This window comes from Ranitomeya imitator, chromosome 9, assembly GCF_032444005.1.
Source record: "Ranitomeya imitator isolate aRanImi1 chromosome 9, aRanImi1.pri, whole genome shotgun sequence".
NCBI classification, from domain to species: Eukaryota; Metazoa; Chordata; class Amphibia; order Anura; family Dendrobatidae; genus Ranitomeya; species Ranitomeya imitator.
The window spans coordinates 308,960-327,181 of record NC_091290.1 but is presented as its reverse complement, the minus strand read 5'-3'; the positions used below and the strand labels follow the sequence as shown (position 1 = coordinate 327,181).

Below are 18,222 nucleotides of genomic sequence, written 5' to 3'. Positions count from 1 at the left end.
CCACGCAGTATATAACAGTGGCCACGCAGTATATAACAGTGGCCACGCAGTATATAACAGTAGCCACGCAGTATATAACAGTGGCCACGCAGTATATAACAGTGGCCACGCAGTATATAACAGTGGCCACGCAGTAAATAACACAGCTCACGCAGCATATATCACAGGCCACGCAGTATATAACACAGGCCACGCAGTATATAACACAGGCCACGCAGTATATAACACAGGCCACGCAGTATATAACACAGGCCACGCAGTATATAACACAGGCCACGCAGTATATAACACAGGCCACGCAGTATATAACACAGGCCACGCAGTATATAACACAGGCCACGCAGTATATAACACAGCTCGCGCAGTATATAACACAGCTCGCGCAGTATATAACACAGGCCACGCAGTATATAACACAGGCCACGCAGTATATAACACAGGCCACGCAGTATATAACACTGCCCGCGTAGTATATAGCACTGCCCGCGTAGTATATAGCAGCCACACAGTATATAGCACATCCCACGTAATATATAGCACAGCCCACGCAGTATATAACACTGCTCATGTAGTATATAGCAGCCACGCAGAATATAACACAGCCTATTTAGTATATAGCAGTGTGGGCACCATATCCTTGTAAAAAAAAAAAATTAAAATACAAAATAGTTATATAATCACCCTCTGTCGTCCAGCGAAGCTGTCCCGATGCGCACGCTGCTGCCGCCAGCTTCTGTTCCCAGAGATGCATTGCGAAATTACCCTGAGGACTTAGCGGTCTCGCTAAGTCTTCTGGGTAATTTCGCAATGCATCTCTGGGAACGGAAGCTGGCGGCAGCCGCACACGCATCGGCGGACGACGGAAGGTGAGAATCGCAGGTTTTTTGTTTTTTATTATTTTTAACATTAGACTTTTTTACTATTGATGCTGCATAGGCAGTATCAATAGTAAAAAGTTGGTCACACAGGGTTAATAGCAGCGTTAACGGAGTGCTTTACACCGCGGCATAACGCGTTCCATTAACGCTGCCATTAACCCTGGGTGAGCGGTGACTGGTGGGGAGTATGGAGCGAGCACTGACTAGACGGAAGTAGGGAGGGACTAATTCTCAGCCTGGCAGCCGCGACCAATCAGCGACGCGGGATTTCCGTTACAGACAGACAGACAGAAGTACCCCTTAGACAATTATATATATAGATATATAGATTCTGTTGTTTTTGAACCATACAGGCTCTGCAAATATGACAATCTATTCCAAATAAAGCCAAATTGTCACATTGTGCCCCATCCTATCTGAGCCCTGCCGTTTGTCCAAACAGAACTTGGGATATCGCCGCCCTCATACGAAAGTGGATAACAAATTGTGGGGTCCACTTTTTGGTGTAATCTCTGACAAAAATGAGAAATTCAGGTCTAAAACAAGATTTTTGTGAAAAAAATGAACTTTTTCAATATGACGACCTAATGTTATCAAATTCTGTCTCGCACCTGTGGGTTCAAATTGCTCAATATACCCCTGGATAAAATCTTTGAGGGGTGTAGTTTCCAAAATGGGGTCAGTTGTGGGGGGTTTCTGCTGTTTAGGCACATCTCCTAACAGGGCCGGACTGGCCATCTGACAACTCTGACAAATGCCAGAAGGGCCGGTCTGATCATGGGCTGCCTTGTCTGCTACGTTGTTAACAGAATCGGTGTTCTCAGATCCCCATACTGTTAAGAGTTGTGATGGAGCACAAAGTCGCTGACTCCGTCACTTACCCCAGCAGCCACGGGGATCATTAGAAATATTGGTCTTGTAGTAAATCTTCCTTTCCTCCATCCAGGGTAATATTAGTGATATATCCCATCTGGTTCATGGGGACGGGGACAACATGGGCCTGTGTGATTTCAAATGCCAGGACTGAATATCAGCCCCAGTCTGCACATGGTTCTAGACATGGCATCAGCTCTTACAATTTTGAGATTAAAAAGTCAAACGGCGCTCCTTCCCTTCTGAGCTCTGCCGTGTGCTCAAACAGTGGTTTACCTGCACAAATGGGGTATCGGCGTACTCGGGACAAATTGCACAACAACTTTTTGTGTCCAATTTCTCCTGATAGCCTTGGGAAAATAAAAAATTGGGGGCAAAAACATCACTTTTGTGGAAAAGCTATGATTTTTTTATGACTCTACGTTATAAACAGCACTTGGAGGTTCAAAATACCACACATCTAGACACGTTCCTTAAAGTGTTTAGTTTCCAAAATGGTGTGGGGGTTTCTACTGTTTAGGCACATCGGGGGCTCTCCAAACGCGACATGGCGTCCGATCTCAATTCCAGCCAATTTTGCATTGAAAAGTCAAACGGTGCTCCTTCCCTTCCGAGCTCTGCCATGCGCCCAAACAGTGGTTTACCCCCACATATGGGGTATCGGTGTACTCAGGAGAAATTACACAGCTTTTGGGGTCCAATTTCTCCTGTTACCCTTGGTAAAATGAAAAAATTTGGATCTGAAGTTTTGTTTGTTTTTTTTTTTGTTTTTTAAAAAGTTAAATGTTCATTTTTTATTTTTTTTTAAAACATTAGAAAAATTCCTATGAAGCAGCTGAAAGGTTACTAAACTTCTTGCATATGGTTTTGAGCACCATGAGGGGTGCAGATTTTAAAATGGTCTCACTTTGGGGTATTTTCTATCATATAGACCCCTCAAAGTGACTTCAAATGTGATGTGGTCCCTAAAAAAATGGTGTTGTAAAAATGAGAAATTGCTGTTGTAACTTTTAACCCTTATAACTCCCTAACAAAAAAATGTAGGTTCCATAATTGTGCTGATGTCAAGTAGACATGTGGGAAATGTTACTTATTAAGTATTTTGTGTTTTTCTTTACTTAGCTGCTTTTTTTCTTGCCATAATACAAATTCTAACAGTCTATTCAGTAGGACTATCAGCTGTGTATCCACCAGACTTCTGCACAACACAACTAATGGTCCCAACCCCATTTATAAGGCGAGAAATCCCACTTATCATACCTGACAGGGTACACCTGTGGAGTGGAGACCATTCCCGGTGACTACCTCTTGAAGCTCATCAAGAGAATGCCAAGAGTGTGCAAAGCAGTCATCAAAGCAAAAGGTGGCTACAGTGAAGAACCTAGAATATAAGACATATTTTAGGTTGTTTCACACTTTTTTGTTAACTATATAATTCCACATGTATTAATTCATAGTTTTGATGCCTTCAGTGTGAATGTACAATTTTCATAGTCATGAAAATACAGAAAAATCTTTAAATGAGAAGGTGTGTCCAAACTTTTGGTCTGTACTGTAGTTCTCTGTGATTTAAGGGCATGAAAATTCAAATATTAACCCCTTCCCAACCTTTGACGCACCGTATGCGTCATGAAAACCCGTGCCAATCCGACCTATGACGCAGCATATGCGTCATGGCCGGATCGCGCTCCTGCAGGCCGGTGAAAGGGTTAACTGTAATTTCACCCAACCTGCAGGCACAGGGGGAGTTGTACTTGAGCCCAGGGGGGGTGGCTTCACTCCCCCCATGGCTACGATCGCTCTGATTGGCTGTTGAAAGTGACGTTTCACTTTCAGTCAGAGCGATAGTAATATTTCACCAATGAATATTGGTGAAATATTACAATCCAGCCATGGCCGATGCTGCAATAGCATCAGACATAGCTGGAGATCGCGATCTGTCCCCCCCCCCCCACTGCCACCGTTCTCCTCCCCTCCGTCCTCCGTCCTGTCATTTCATGTCCTCCGCTCCCCTCCGTCCTCCTGTCCGCTCCCCCTGCAGTCCAATTTCCCCCCCATCATACTTACCGACCTCCCGTGTCCCTCCCGGTGTCCGTCCGTGTGCTCTATGGGTGCCACCATCTTGGAAAATGGCATGCGAATGCGCAGTGCGCCCGCCGAATTTGCCGACCGGCAGATTTGTTACAAGTACATTTTGATTGCTGTGATAGGTTCTATCACAGCAATCAAAATAAAAAAAATAAATAAACCCCCCCTTTATCACCCCCATAGGTAGTGACAAAAATAAAATAAAGAAAATATTTTTTTTTCCCCACTAGGGCTAGGGTTAGGGTTAGGCTGGGTTCACACTGCGTTAGTGTGACCCGTTTAACGGACTACGTTACACCGCGGAATAACGCGGTGTAACGTAGTCCGTTAACGCCGCCATTACTTTCAATGGCAAATGCATCGCTAGCGCACGCCCACAATGGGCATGTGCTAGCGATGTGCCGTCATTGAGTGACGGACCCGAGACGCGGGCTGCAGCGTTTCCGGGTCCGTCACTGCTAGCGGACTGCTAGCGCAGATGGAGCTAACAGATGCTCCATCTGCGCTAGCGCAGTGCCAAAGTCGGCACTTGCGTTAGTGCAGTCCGTTTAATGGATTTGTTGAACGGACTGCACAACGCAAGTGTGAACCTAGCCTTAGGGTTAGGGCTAGAATTAGGGTTAGAACTAGGGTTAGGGTTAGAATTAGGCTATGTGCACACGGTGCGGATCCGCAGCGGATTGGCCGCTGCGGATTCGTAGCAGTGTTCCATCAGGTTTACAGTACCACGTAAACCTAGGGACAACCAAATCCGCTGTGCCCATGGTGCGGAAAATACTACGCGGAAACGCTGCGTTGTATTTTCCGCAGCATGTCAATTCTTTGTGCGGATTCCGCAGCGTTTTACACCTGTTCCTCAATAGGAATCCGCAAGTGAAATCCGCACAAAAAACACTGGAAATCCGCGGTAAATCCGCATGTAAAACACAGTGCTTTTTACCTGCGGATTTTTCAAAAATGGTGCGGAAAAATCTCACACGAATCCGCAACGTGGGCACATAGCCTTAGCGTTAGGGTTGGAAATAGGGTTAAGGTTAAACTGTGGTTAGGGTTATGGTTAGGGGTGTGTTAGGGTTAAGGTTGTGGTTTGGGTTGGGATTAGGGTTAGGGTTGGGGTTAGGGTTAGGGTTGAGATTAGGGTTACGATTAGGGTTAGGGTTGGGATAAGGGTTATGGGTGTGTTGGGGTTAGGGTTGTGATTAGGGTTATGGCTACAGTTGGGATAAGGGTTAGGGGTGTGTTGGGGTTAGTGTTGGAGGTAGAATTGAGGGGTTTCCACTGTTTAGGCACATCAGGGGTCTCCAAACGCAACATGGCGCCACCATTGATTCCAGCCAATCTTGCATTCAAAAAGTCAAATAGTGCTCCCTCACTTCCGAACCCTGACGTGCGCCCAAACAGTGGTTTACCCCCACATATGGGGTACCAGCATACTCAGGACAAACTGGGCAACAATTATTGGGGTCCAATTTCTCCTGTTACCCTTGTGAAAATAAAAAATTGCTTGCTAAAACATCATTTTTGAGGAAAGAAAAATGATTTTTTATTTTCACAGCTCTGCGTTGTAAACTTCTGTGAAGCACTTGGGGGTTCAAAGTGCTCACCACATAACTAGATAAGTTCCTTGGGGGGGTCTAGTTTCCAAAATGGGGTCACTTGTGGGGGGTTTCTGCTGTTTAGGCACATCAGGGGCTCTGCAAACGCAACGTGACACCCACAGACCATTCCATCAAAGTCTGCATTTCTAAAGTCACTACTTCCCTTCCGAGCCCCGACGTGTGCCCAAACAGTGGTTTCCCCCCACATATGGGGGATCACCGTACTCGGGACAAACTGGCCAACAACTTTTGGGGTCCAATTTCTCCTGTTACTCTTGTGAAAATAAAAAATTGCGGGCTAAAAAATAATTTTTGAGGAAAGAAAAATGATTTTTTATTTTCACTGCTCTGCGTTATAAACCTCTGTGAAGCACTTGAGGGTTTGAAGTGGTCACCACACATCTAGATAAGTTCCATGGGAGGTCTAGTTTCTAAAATGGCGTCACTTGAGGGGGTGCTTCAATGTTTAGGCACACAGGGGCTCTCCAAACGTGACATGGTGTCCGCTAATGATTGGAGCTAATTTTTCAGTCAAATGGCGCTCCTTGCCTTCCGAGCCCTGCCGTGTGCCCAAACAGTGGTTTACCCCCACATGTGAGGTATCAGTGTACTCAGGAGAAATTGCCCAATAAATGTTAGGATCCATTTTATCCTGTTGCCCATGTGGAAATGAACAAATTGAGGCTAAAAGAAATTTTTTGAGAAAAAAGTACTTTTTCATTTTTACGGATCAATTTGTGAAGCACCTGGAGGTTCAAAGTGCTCACTATGCATCTAGATAAGCTCCTTGGGGGGTCTAGTTTCCAAAATGGGGTCATTTGTGGGGGAGCTCCAATATTTAGGCACACAGGGGCTCTCCAAACGCGACATGGTGTCCGCTAAAGATTGGAGCAAATTTTTCATTGAAAAAGTCAAATGGCGCGCCTTCCCTTCCGAGCCCTGTCGTGCGCCCAAACAGTGGTTCCCCCCCACATATGGGGTATCAGCGTACTCAGGACAAATTGGAGCCAACTTTTAATTAAAAAAGTCAAATGGCGCTCCTCCCCTTCCGAGCCCTGTCGTGCGCCCAAACAGTGGTTCCCCCCCACATATGGGGTATCAGCGTACTCAGGACAAATTGGAGCCAACTTTTAATTAAAAAAGTCAAATGGCGCTCCTCCCCTTCCGAGCCCTGTCGTGCGCCCAAACAGTGGTTCCCCCCCCCCACATATGGGGTATCGGCGTACTCAGGACAAATTTTATAATAACGTTTGGGGTCCAGTTTCCCTTTTTATCTTTGGGAAATTAAAAAAATTGTTGCCAAAACAATCATTTTTGTGACTAAAAAGTTAAATGTTCATTTTTTCCTTCCATGTTGCTTCTGCTGCTGTGAAGCACCTGAAGGGTTAATAAACTTCTTGAATGTGGTTTTGAGTACCTTGAGGGGTGCAGTTTTTAGAATGGTGTCACTTTTGGGTATTTTCAGCATATAGACCCCTCAAACTGACTTCAAATGTGAGGTTGTCCCTAAAAAAATGGTTTTGTAAATTTTGCTGTAAAAATGAGAAATCGCTGGTCAAATTTTAACCCTTATAACTTCCTAGCAAAAAAAATTTGTTTCCAAAATTGTGCTGATGTAAAGTAAACATGTGGGAAATGTTATTTATTAACTATTTTGTGTCACATAACTCTCTGGTTTAACAGAATAAAAATTCAAAATTTGGCTAAAATTTTGAAAATTTAGCAATTTTCAAATTTCCATTTTTTTCACAAATAAATGCAAAAATTATCGACCTAAATTTACCACTAACATGAAGCCCAATATGTCACGAAAAAACAGTCTCAGAACCGCTAGGATCCGTTGAAGTGTACCTGAGTTATTACCTCATAAAGGGACACTGATCAGAATTGCAAAAAATGGCCAGGTCATTAAGGTCAAAATAGGCTGGGTCATGAAAGGGTTAAAAATTCCAACATTTTCGCCAAATTTCCATTTCTTTCACTAGTAATCGCAAGCCATATCAAATAAATGTTACCACTATCATGAAGTACAATATGTAATAAGAAAACTTTGTCAGAATCAGTGAAATCCATTGAAGCGTTCCAGAGTTATTACCTCATAAAGGGACAGTGGTCAGAATTCTAAGAATTGTCCCTGTCATTAACTTGCAAACCACCTTCGGGGGTTAAGGGGTTTAGTTAACATGTTAGAAGAGAAAAAATTACGTATGACTAAGAAGTGAGGAAAAACTCATTTAAAACACCCATTGAAGCTAAGACCTCCTGGTGGGCACAGGTAATTATATTAAAACTGGTATATCTGCTGGGAATAGACATGTAGTCTGGGGTTTGTTTAATAAAAAGCAGAGAAATTACATTTTACAAAAAGTCACAGGACTTATTTCAGACACTTGGGCACCAGTGGTCAGAATTTTGGGGTTTGAATCTTTCCGATATTTATGAGATATAGATTCTCACCGTCACGGTCACTAGAATCATTCTAAATGAATAATGGTCTGATAAATAGGGCTATACCTGTTGTATCTGGGGTCTATGTAACTGTAAATTCATGCAAAAATAATGAGGTCAATGCTAACGCTGGGACCGTCAGAGGAGAAGATAAGTCATTCGCTCACTGTAATTTCCCCAATAATCGGCCTAGTAGTGGAAACAGCTGCAGCCTTATCAGTTCGTCGGTCAGTTGTGTGGTTGCCCTGACAATAGGGGGCAGCAGAGGGCTATTCATGACAATAAGGTAACAGCGGGGTGGATCTATTTTCCTCTGAAATGCCGCAGTGTTTGGACATACTGGGCTGAGATCATTCATCCGGTGCCGAATATATTCAATACATATTCACCGTGGCCGGGCACCATATTCAGCTGTCAGGTTCACTTTAAAAGGACTGTCAGCACAGAATGACTGCTCAAACCCAGCGCAGGCACTTGGTGCAGCCTGGAATCCAGACAGTGCATTGCACCTTCCCCCCTGCTGGTTTTCCCACTATCTCCTCACTATCTGCCACCTTTTTTGATTGACAGCTCTGTCTTTAAAGAGGAGGAGCTAAAGGATAAGCCAGTCTGCACCAATCACTTGTGCTGGGTTTGAGCAGTCATTCAGTGCTGATTTGGTAATTACTTTTTTATGGCCTGATTGTTTCACCAAAAAAGCTCTCATCTCTTTCTCCTTAACTTCATCCCCCTTTCCTCCTCGTCGTTCTTCTCCATTTGCCTCGCTCCCCACTTCACCCCATCTTCACCTTTCGCCTCGCTCCCTGCCTCATTCACCTTTTGCCTCGCTCCCTGCTTTCTTCAACTCAGTCTTCACTTTTTCCCTCGCTCCCCGCTTTCTTCACCTCCATTTTAACCTTTTGCCTCACTCCCCGCTTTCTTCACCTCCGTCTTCACCTTTTGCCTCACTCCCTGCTTTCTTCACCTCCATCTTCACCTTTTGCCTCGCTCCCTGCTTTCTTCACCTCAGTCTTCACCTTTTGCCTCGCTCCCTGCTTTCTTCACCTCAGTCTTCACCTTTTGCCTTGCTCCCTGCTTTCTTCACCTCAGTCTTCACCTTTTGCCTCGCTCCCTGCCTTCTTCACCTCCAATCTTCACCTTTTGCCTCGCTCCCTGCTTTCTTCACCTCAGTCTTCACCTTTTGCCTTGCTCCCTGCTTTCTTCACCTCAGTCTTCACCTTTTGCCTCGCTCCCTGCTTTCTTCACCTCCATTTTAACCTTTTGCCTCACTCCCCGCTTTCTTCACCTCCGTCTTCACCTTTTGCCTCACTCCCTGCTTTCTTCACCTCCATCTTCACCTTTTGCCTTGCTCCCTGCTTTCTTCACCTCAGTCTTCACCTTTTGCCTCGCTCCCTGCTTTCTTCACCTCAGTCTTCACCTTTTGCCTCGCTCCCTGCCTTCTTCACCTCCAATCTTCACCTTTTGCCTCGCTCCCTGCTTTCTTCACCTCAGTCTTCACCTTTTGCCTCGCTCCCTGCTTTCTTCACCTCAGTCTTCACCTTTTGCCTCGCTCCCTGCTTTCTTCACCTCAGTCTTCACCTTTTGCCTCGCTCCCTGCTTTCTTCACCTCAGTCTTCACCTTTTGCCTCGCTCCCTGCTTTCTTCACCTCAGTATTCACCTTTTGCCTCGCTCCCTGCTTTCTTCACCTCAGTCTTCACCTTTTGCCTCGCTCCCTGTTTTCTTGACCTCAGTATTCACCTTTTGCCTCGCTCCCTGCTTTCTTCACCTCAGTCTTCACCTTTTGCCTAGTTCTCTGCTTTCTTCACCTTTTGCCTCGCTCCCTGCTTTGTTCACCTCCGATTTCACCTTTTGCCTCCCTTCCTGCTTTCTTCACCTCAGTCTTCACCTTTTGCCTTCCTCCCTGCCTTCTTCACCTCAGTCTTCACCTTTTGCCTCGCTCCCTGCCTTCTTCACCTCAGTCTTCACCTTTTGCCTCGCTTCCTGCCTTCTTCACCTCAGTCTTCACCTTTTGCCTCGCTCCCTGCCTTCTTCACCTCAGTCTTCACCTTTTGCCTCGCTCCCTGCTTTCTTCACCTCAGTCTTCACCTTTTGCCTAGTTCTCTGCTTTCTTCACCTTCTGCCTCCCTCCCTGCTTTCTTCACCTCTGACTTCACCTTTTGCCTCCCTCCCTGCTTTCTTCACCTCCGATTTCACCTTTTGCCTCCCTCCCTGCTTTCTTCACCTTCTGCCTAGCTCCCTGCTTTCTTCACCTCTGACTTCACCTTTTGCCTCCCTCCCTGCTTTCTTCACCTCCGACTTCACCTTTTGCCTCCCTCCCTGCTTTCTTCACCTCCGACTTCACCTTTTGCCTCCCTCCCTGCTTTCTTCACCTCAGTCTTCACCTTTTGCCTCCCCCCCTGCTTTCTTCACCTCCGATTTCACCTTTTGCCTCCCTCCCTGCTTTCTTCACCTTTTGCCTCCCTCCCTGCTTTCTTCACCTCAGTCTTCACCTTTTGCCTCCCTCTCTGCTTTCTTCACCTCAGTCTTCACCTTTTGCCTCCCTCCCTGCTTTCTTCACCTCCGATTTCACCTTTTGCCTCCCTCCCTGCTTTCTTCACCTTTTGCCTCGCTCTCTGCTTTCTTCACCTCAATCTTCACCTTTTGCCTCGCTCCCTGCTTTCTTCACCTCAGTCTTCACCTTTTGCCTAGTTCTCTGCTTTCTTCACCTTCTGCCTCCCTCCCTGCTTTCTTCACCTCTGACTTCACCTTTTGCCTCCCTCCCTGCTTTCTTCACCTCCGATTTCACCTTTTGCCTCCCTCCCTGCTTTCTTCACCTTCTGCCTAGCTCCCTGCTTTCTTCACCTCTGACTTCACCTTTTGCCTCCCTCCCTGCTTTCTTCACCTCCGACTTCACCTTTTGCCTCCCTCCCTGCTTTCTTCACCTCCGACTTCACCTTTTGCCTCCCTCCCTGCTTTCTTCACCTTCTGCCTAGCTCCCTGCTTTCTTCACCTCCGACTTCACCTTTTGCCTCCCTCCCTGCTTTCTTCACCTCCGACTTCACCTTTTGCCTCCCTCCCTGCTTTCTTCACCTTTTGCCTTGCTCCCTGCTTTCTTCACCTCAGTCTTCACCCTTTGCCTCCCTCCCTGCTTTCTTCACCTCAGTCTTCACCTTTTGCCTCCCCCCCTGCTTTCTTCACCTCCGATTTCACCTTTTGCCTCCCTCCCTGCTTTCTTCACCTCAGTCTTCACCTTTTGCCTCCCTCTCTGCTTTCTTCACCTCCGATTTCACCTTTTGCCTCCCTCCCTGCTTTCTTCACCTTTTGCCTCCCTCCCTGCTTTCTTCACCTCAGTCTTCACCTTTTGCCTCCCTCTCTGCTTTCTTCACCTCAGTCTTCACCTTTTGCCTCCCTCCCTGCTTTCTTCACCTCCGATTTCACCTTTTGCCTCCCTCCCTGCTTTCTTCACCTTTTGCCTCCCTCTCTGCTTTCTTCACCTCAATCTTCACCTTTTGCCTCGCTCCCTGCTTTCTTCACCTCAGTCTTCACCTTTTGCCTCCCTCCCTGCTTTCTTCACCTCAGTCTTCACCTTTTGCCTCCCTCCCTGCTTTGTTCACCTTTTGCCTCCCTCCCTGCTTTCTTCACCTCAGTCTTCACCTTTTGCCTCCCTCCCTGCTTTCTTCACCTTTTGCCTCCCTCCCTGCTTTCTTCACCTCCGATTTCACCTTTTGCCTCCCTCCCTGCTTTCTTCACCTTTTGCCTCCCTCCCTGCTTTCTTCACCTCAGTCTTCACCTTTTGCCTCCCTCCCTGCTTTCTTCACCTTTTGCCTCCCTCCCTGCTTTCTTCACCTCAATCTTCACCTTTTGCCTCGCTCCCTGCTTTCTTCACCTCAGTCTTCACCTTTTGCCTCCCTCCCTGCTTTCTTCACCTTTTGCCTCCCTCCCTGCTTTCTTGACCTCAGTCTTCACCTTTTGCCTCCCTCCCTGCTTTCTTCACCTTTTGCCTCCCTCCCTGCTTTCTTCACCTCAGTCTTCACCTTTTGCCTCCCTCCCTGCTTTGTTCACCTTTTGCCTCCCTCCCTGCTTTCTTCACCTCAGTCTTCACCTTTTGCCTCCCTCCCTGCTTTCTTCACCTTTTGCCTCCCTCCCTGCTTTCTTCACCTCCGATTTCACCTTTTGCCTCCCTCCCTGCTTTCTTCACCTTTTGCCTCCCTCCCTGCTTTCTTCACCTCAGTCTTCACCTTTTGCCTCCCTCCCTGCTTTCTTCACCTTTTGCCTCCCTCCCTGCTTTCTTCACCCCAGTCTTCACCTTTTGCCTCCCTCCCTGCTTTCTTCACCTTTTGCCTCCCTCCCTGCTTTCTTCACCTCAGTCTTCACCTTTTGCCTCCCTCCCTGCTTTCTTCACCTTTTGCCTCCCTCCCTGCTTTCTTCACCTCCGATTTCACCTTTTGCCTCCCTCCCTGCTTTCTTCACCTTTTGCCTCCCTCCCTGCTTTCTTCACCTTTTGCCTCCCTCCCTGCTTTCTTCACCTCAGTCTTCACCTTTTGCCTCCCTCCCTGCTTTCTTCACCTCAGTCTTCACCTTTTGCCTCCCTCCCTGCTTTCTTCACCTTTTGCCTCCCTCCCTGCTTTCTTCACCTCAGTCTTCACCTTTTGCCTCCCTCTCTGCTTTCTTCACCTCAGTCTTCACCTTTTGCCTCCCTCCCTGCTTTCTTCACCTCCGATTTTACCTTTTGCCTCCCTCCCTGCTTTCTTCACCTCAGTCTTCACCTTTTGCCTCCCTCTCTGCTTTCTTCACCTCAGTCTTCACCTTTTGCCTCCCTCCCTGCTTTCTTCACCTCCGATTTTACCTTTTGCCTCCCTCCCTGCTTTCTTCACCTTTTGCCTCGCTCTCTGCTTTCTTCACCTCAATCTTCACCTTTTGCCTCGCTCCCTGCTTTCTTCACCTCAGTCTTCACCTTTTGCCTCGCTCCCCACCTGGCCACCATTCACCTTGCTGTGTCTTGTTGTGGGCAGACTCTGGATGAGCAGCAGCTTTACACTGAGGAGGAGCTGCAGGAATTTGAGAACCATATTTCTAAGACAGAAGATGAGCTGAAGAAGAAGAAGGAAGAACTGAAGCGCCAGCAGGAGGATCTGCAGCAACAGCAGCAGCACATCCAGGCGCAGCGGCAGGAGCTGCAGCAGGTAACACCCCGGTGCAAGGGATGTGCATGGCCGCTAGTCTCCTGGAGCAGTGGCTCAGGCAGGCTGGGGGTGACTGCTATGCTGGGGTGATAACCACGCTGGAGTCGGCTGCTGATCACATTGTGCATGTGTCTCCAGGTCGTGCAGCAGATGGAACAGAAGAAGCAGCCTCCGCCGGTCCATGCTGCGTTCCCGGAGCCTGGAGCTCATTTCCAGCCAGGTATTTTCCCTCACGCCTGAATCAGTGGGGTCTTCTCCCTTCTTTCTGCCTGCGCTGAGGACCAGTGAATATTATGGCTGGGGATTTTTCAGTCACTGACCTCCATCAGTAGCTCAGGCGTGGCCCCGTGTCCTCTCCGCAGGTCCTGGGGGATGTAGATGGCTGATCTCTCTTCTCCTTCACAGCCGGAGAACCTATAAGCCGATTGGCTTCTCCAGAGGTGGGAAATCCTCAGCCGCTGCCACCAGGACATCTGCCAGACATGGCAGTAGCACACAGCCAGCAATCTCCGTGATCGCCACTGGCCACCAGGGACCCACATTATCTGAACTACTGAACAATCTGCTCATCCCCTGGGGTGCCCGCTGTCCCCCGACCTGTTGTGGTTAGTGACCATCACACCCTGTGCCCAGGACCACCCAGGAGAATAAAATGTTATTTTCTGTGTAGTGTGCGGGGGACGTCATTACATTGCTGGATCACAGATGCTGCTGATACTTGTAGAGAAGTGCTTTCTCTAGGTGCTGATGTACGAGGGGTTAAATCCATAAGATCCGCCATCTTACACACTAGCGAGGGCCCCAGCTGTGATGCTCTGTGATTATGCCAGGAATCTCGCCTGTATGTGATCACTTATTGATTGTGGGGGTCCGACTGCTGGAATTCTGGGACATCCTTTCTGCAGCAGCGTGTATAGTGACCAGAGTGGCAGTCGGACAGCAGTGAAAACTTCTCAGTGGAAGACTCCTCCCAGACCCGCGGCATAATGGTGGTGCATCCAAGGTCGGCTCAGGAGCTGAGCCTGCATCATTCTCAGCAGATGCTGCGTACACCGTCCTTTTTTTCTTACAGCAGGGAGCGGAGCGCTGAGCCTCAGAGCGGCCACACGGGCAGACGTGGATTTTTTCCTTATGAATTTCTTAATTCTTTTTCACTTTTTTCCCACCATCTAAAAGAAAAGTCTATACCCTGTCCAGCACCTGTGGTGGATATGAAAGTCTACACGCCCCTGGTAAAATCCATTTTTGTTGTTTTTTTTATGTATTAAATTCCTACCAAGAAAAATAATTACAGCTTTTCCCCCTTTAATGTAGCCACAATCACCTGTCAGGGAGATATATTTTGGGTTCCGGTTGAGCTTGGAGATGAGTAGAGTCCAAAAACCCCGACACCTGCTGAAGCTGCTGCACCACAGGAGTCCAGAACTTGGTGACCTCATCCGTGAGGTCTGGATCAGGTGACCAAAAGCCTTGGCTTGAGCCATGGGTTCCCTGGAAAATAGTACAGGTTGGTAATAATGTCACAACCCAACAGGGGGTTGTTCCAGCAGACGGCATAATGCACACATAACAGGATGGTAAAGGGAAAAGGAAGACCCTAACAATAGGGAACAAGGGATGGGACACCTGAGCTCCAACCTGAGCCTGTCCCTGAACTCCCTTCACACCCTATGCGGGTCCTTCCCTCCCCTGCCGTCACGTGCCTCGTCCCTCTCACCTCACAATACCATGGCTAGTTCACTGGCCAACAAGAACGCTAGTCTCACCACTGCAGATAGTACAAACACGGGATAGTGACAAACACGAGCCAGACGAGGTAAATACACAAAACTTAGCTCCAGACTCCGCTGCCAAGTTCCATACCGCAAAGGATACAGAAAAGCGACCCTGAAATCCACAGAAGAAGCACATTCAGCGCCGACACAAGAGAGCTCTTAGCTCCATGCTGGTCTCCAAAGAAAACTCTATCGCCAACAGCTGACGCGTCATGTGACTGTGAGTGACTGGGAGACTCAATTTTGGATTTATGAATTCAGGCCCCATAGATTATCAGGAGATCTCCCTCCACTCCTGAAATGTGGCCCCCACCCTTGGGAAAAGGACACAGTTCCCAAAAGAGCAGAGATTTTGCCAAATGGCCAGTGAATTAGAGGCCATGTGTTAATGAGGCCAGGAGGAGCAGAGCTGGGACCCCTTGCAGTCCTGTGTGCAAGGTGACCAGCATCAATTATACCTCAAGGGAAAACTCTAGGCTCTTTGGCACTGACAGCTAGAGATGAATTATGGAAGTGCCGTACATCTCAGGGTTAAGCCCAATATACCACCAGAACCCTGGGAGCCCCCTGCATGCACCCCTGCCTCTCATATCTCTCTTGCGGTCCCAGATTCCGAGCTATCAAGACTGGCTCTCCAAAACCTACCCAACCCAAGTCTGTGCTGGTCCAGCCCCACGAACCCGTTGAGACGTCAGTCCCGTTTGGACCTCCCGCTAGGAAGTTATGACTCATCCTAGATATTGGGAATTGTTTCGGCAACAAATCAGAGCACTGACCTGTGGAATACATTGTGTATGCGCATTACTGGGGCTAACTCCATCTGGAAGGTCCTACAGCCAACACCATACGCCCCTGTCAACCTAGAACTCCAGGTCCCAGATGTGTACTTCCACCTGATGTGTTTACAACCCCTGGCAAAAATTATGGAATCACCGGGCCTTGGAGGATGTTCATTCAGTTGGTTTAATTTTGTAGATAAAAAGCAGTTCACAGACATGGCACCAAAGTAAAGTCATTTCAAATGGCAACTTTTTGGCTTTAAGAAACACTAATAGAAATCAAGAACAAAAAAATGTGGTAGTCAGTAATGGTTACTTTAACCAAGCATAGGGGAAAAATTATGGAGTTACTCAATTCTGAGGAAAAAATTATGGAATTACCCTGTAAGTTTTCATTCCAAAAACTAACACCTGCATCAAATTAGACCTGCTCGTTACTCTGCATCTAAATAGGAGAGATCACACCTTGGAGAGCTGTTGCACCAAGTGGACTGACATGAATCATGGCTCCAACACCAGAGATGTCAATTGAAACAAAGGAGAGGATTATTAAACTCTTGATAGAGGGTAAATCATCACGCAATGTTGCAAAATATGTTGGTTGTTCACAGTCAGCTGTGTCTAAAATCTGGACCAAATACAAACAACATGGGAAGGTTGTTAAAGACAAACATACTGGTAGACCAAGGAAGACATCAAAGCGTCAAGACCAGAAACTTAAAGCAATATGTCTCCAAAACAGGAAATGCACAACAAAACAAATGAGGAACGAATGGGAGGAAACTGGAGTCAACGTCTGTGACCGAACTGTAAGAAATCGCCTAAAGGAAATGGGATTTACATACAGAAAAGCTAAAGGAAAGCCATCACTAACATCTACACAGAAAAAAACAAGGTTACAATGGGCTAAGGAAAAGCAATGGTGGACTGCGGATGACTGGATGAAAGTCATATTCAGTGATGAATCGCGAATCTGCATTGGACAAGGTGATGATGCTGGAACTTTTGTTTGGTGCCGTTCCAATGAGATTTATAAAGATGACTGCCTGAAGAGAACATGCAAATTCCACAGTCATTGATGATATGGGGCTGCATGTCGGGTAAAGGCACTGGGGAGATGGCTGTCATTACATCTTCAATAAATGCACAAGTTTATGTGGATATTTTGGACACTTTTCTTATCCCATCAATTGAAAGGATGTTTGGGGACAATGAAATCATTTCTCAAGATAATTCATCCTGCCATAGAGCAAAAACTGTGCAAACATTCCTGGAAAAAAGACACATAAGGTCAATGTCATGGGCTGCCAATAGTCCAGAGCTCAATCCAATTGACAATCTTTGGTGGAAGTTGGAGAAAATGGTCGATGACAAGAATCCAACCTGCAAAGCTGATCAGCAACAGCAATCAGAGAAAGTTAGAGCCAGATTGATGAAGACTCCTGTGTGACCCTCATTATGTCCAGGCCTCAGAGACTGCAAGCTGTTAGAAAAGCCAGAGGTGGTGCAACAAAATACTAGTGATGTTTTGAAGTGTTTTTTTTTTGTTTGTTTTTCATGATTCCATATTTTTTTTCCTCAGAGTTGTGACTCCATAATTTTTCCCCTTTGCTTGGTTAAAAAAAAGTAACCATTACTGACTACCACATTGTTTGTTCTTGATTTCGTTTAGTGTTTCTTAAAGCCAGAAAGTTGCCATTTGAAATTACTTTAGTTTTGTGCCATGTCTGTAATCTGCTTTTTTCTACAAAATTAAACAACTGAATGAACATCCTCCAAGGCCGGTGATTCCATAATTTTTGCCAAGGGTTGTAGTAGATACCCACATATACTCATTCACACACAGGTCCAGACCTGAACGTTTATTTCCACACGTATGTTTGCCAACAGATTGTAATTTCCCTGAGGAACAGACAACAGAGGTGCGCCCCCCCCTCTCTTTCCCCGTGTCACCAAACTTATACCCTCACTATATTTAGTGGGAACCACCACCCTTCTCTGATCTCTCCACAGAAGACTGTTAAAAATCGTTATTCCGCAAAAATATTTAATCAAGACTTAACCAGGTGCTTACTCTTAAAAGAAAAATGTCATGATATTCTGATGAAAGTATAGTGGTTTATTGAATTATCCACCATTGCAGAAAGAACATACAAGTAGATGAAAAAGTTACGAACAGATTGTCCATGTGTAGATATCAGCACTTGTCTTGTTACTCATCTTTCCCAAGGTCCTGAATGATAAAACAGTCTGTGTGAAGTTTGAAGGTCATCATGGCTTCCGCTATCAGCTGTTGCTTCTTCATCTGTTGTCCATGGAGAATGAAGTGTAGGAAGGGAGGTGACCGTCCCACGTGACAAAAAGCCCCCCACACCCTCCTAAGAGACGTTTATATATGTCCAACACAGACCACGTGTCCTCTGTATATGGTGATAACTTATACTCTGAGCTACATACACAGAAATAGCTTTTGATAGTGTCAGCAATAAGCAATGTGCTCAGTACAGGATAAAAATAATTAATATTTAACAATTCCCCCATTTGAGGGTGACAGACATTGATTGGAACCCTCAAATTAAAATATTAATAAGATCTACTTTCTTCTTTGGCAAAATAATGT

General features: G+C 46.5%; 1 protein-coding gene across 1 annotated transcript in view; it reads left to right on the top strand.

Moving 5' to 3' along the window:
- The window catches only part of NUCB2 (nucleobindin 2), a 116,642-nt gene extending 102,925 nt beyond the window's left edge, over positions 1 to 13,717 (top strand). Inside the window, exons 11-13 of the mRNA XM_069740065.1 lie at positions 12,878 to 13,048; positions 13,187 to 13,268; positions 13,454 to 13,717. Coding sequence (XP_069596166.1) covers positions 12,878 to 13,048; positions 13,187 to 13,268; positions 13,454 to 13,563 — 363 coding nt within the window. The 3' untranslated portion in view covers positions 13,564 to 13,717. The remainder of the gene's footprint in view (positions 1 to 12,877; positions 13,049 to 13,186; positions 13,269 to 13,453) is intronic.
- The last annotated feature ends 4,505 nt before the right edge of the window (positions 13,718 to 18,222 follow it).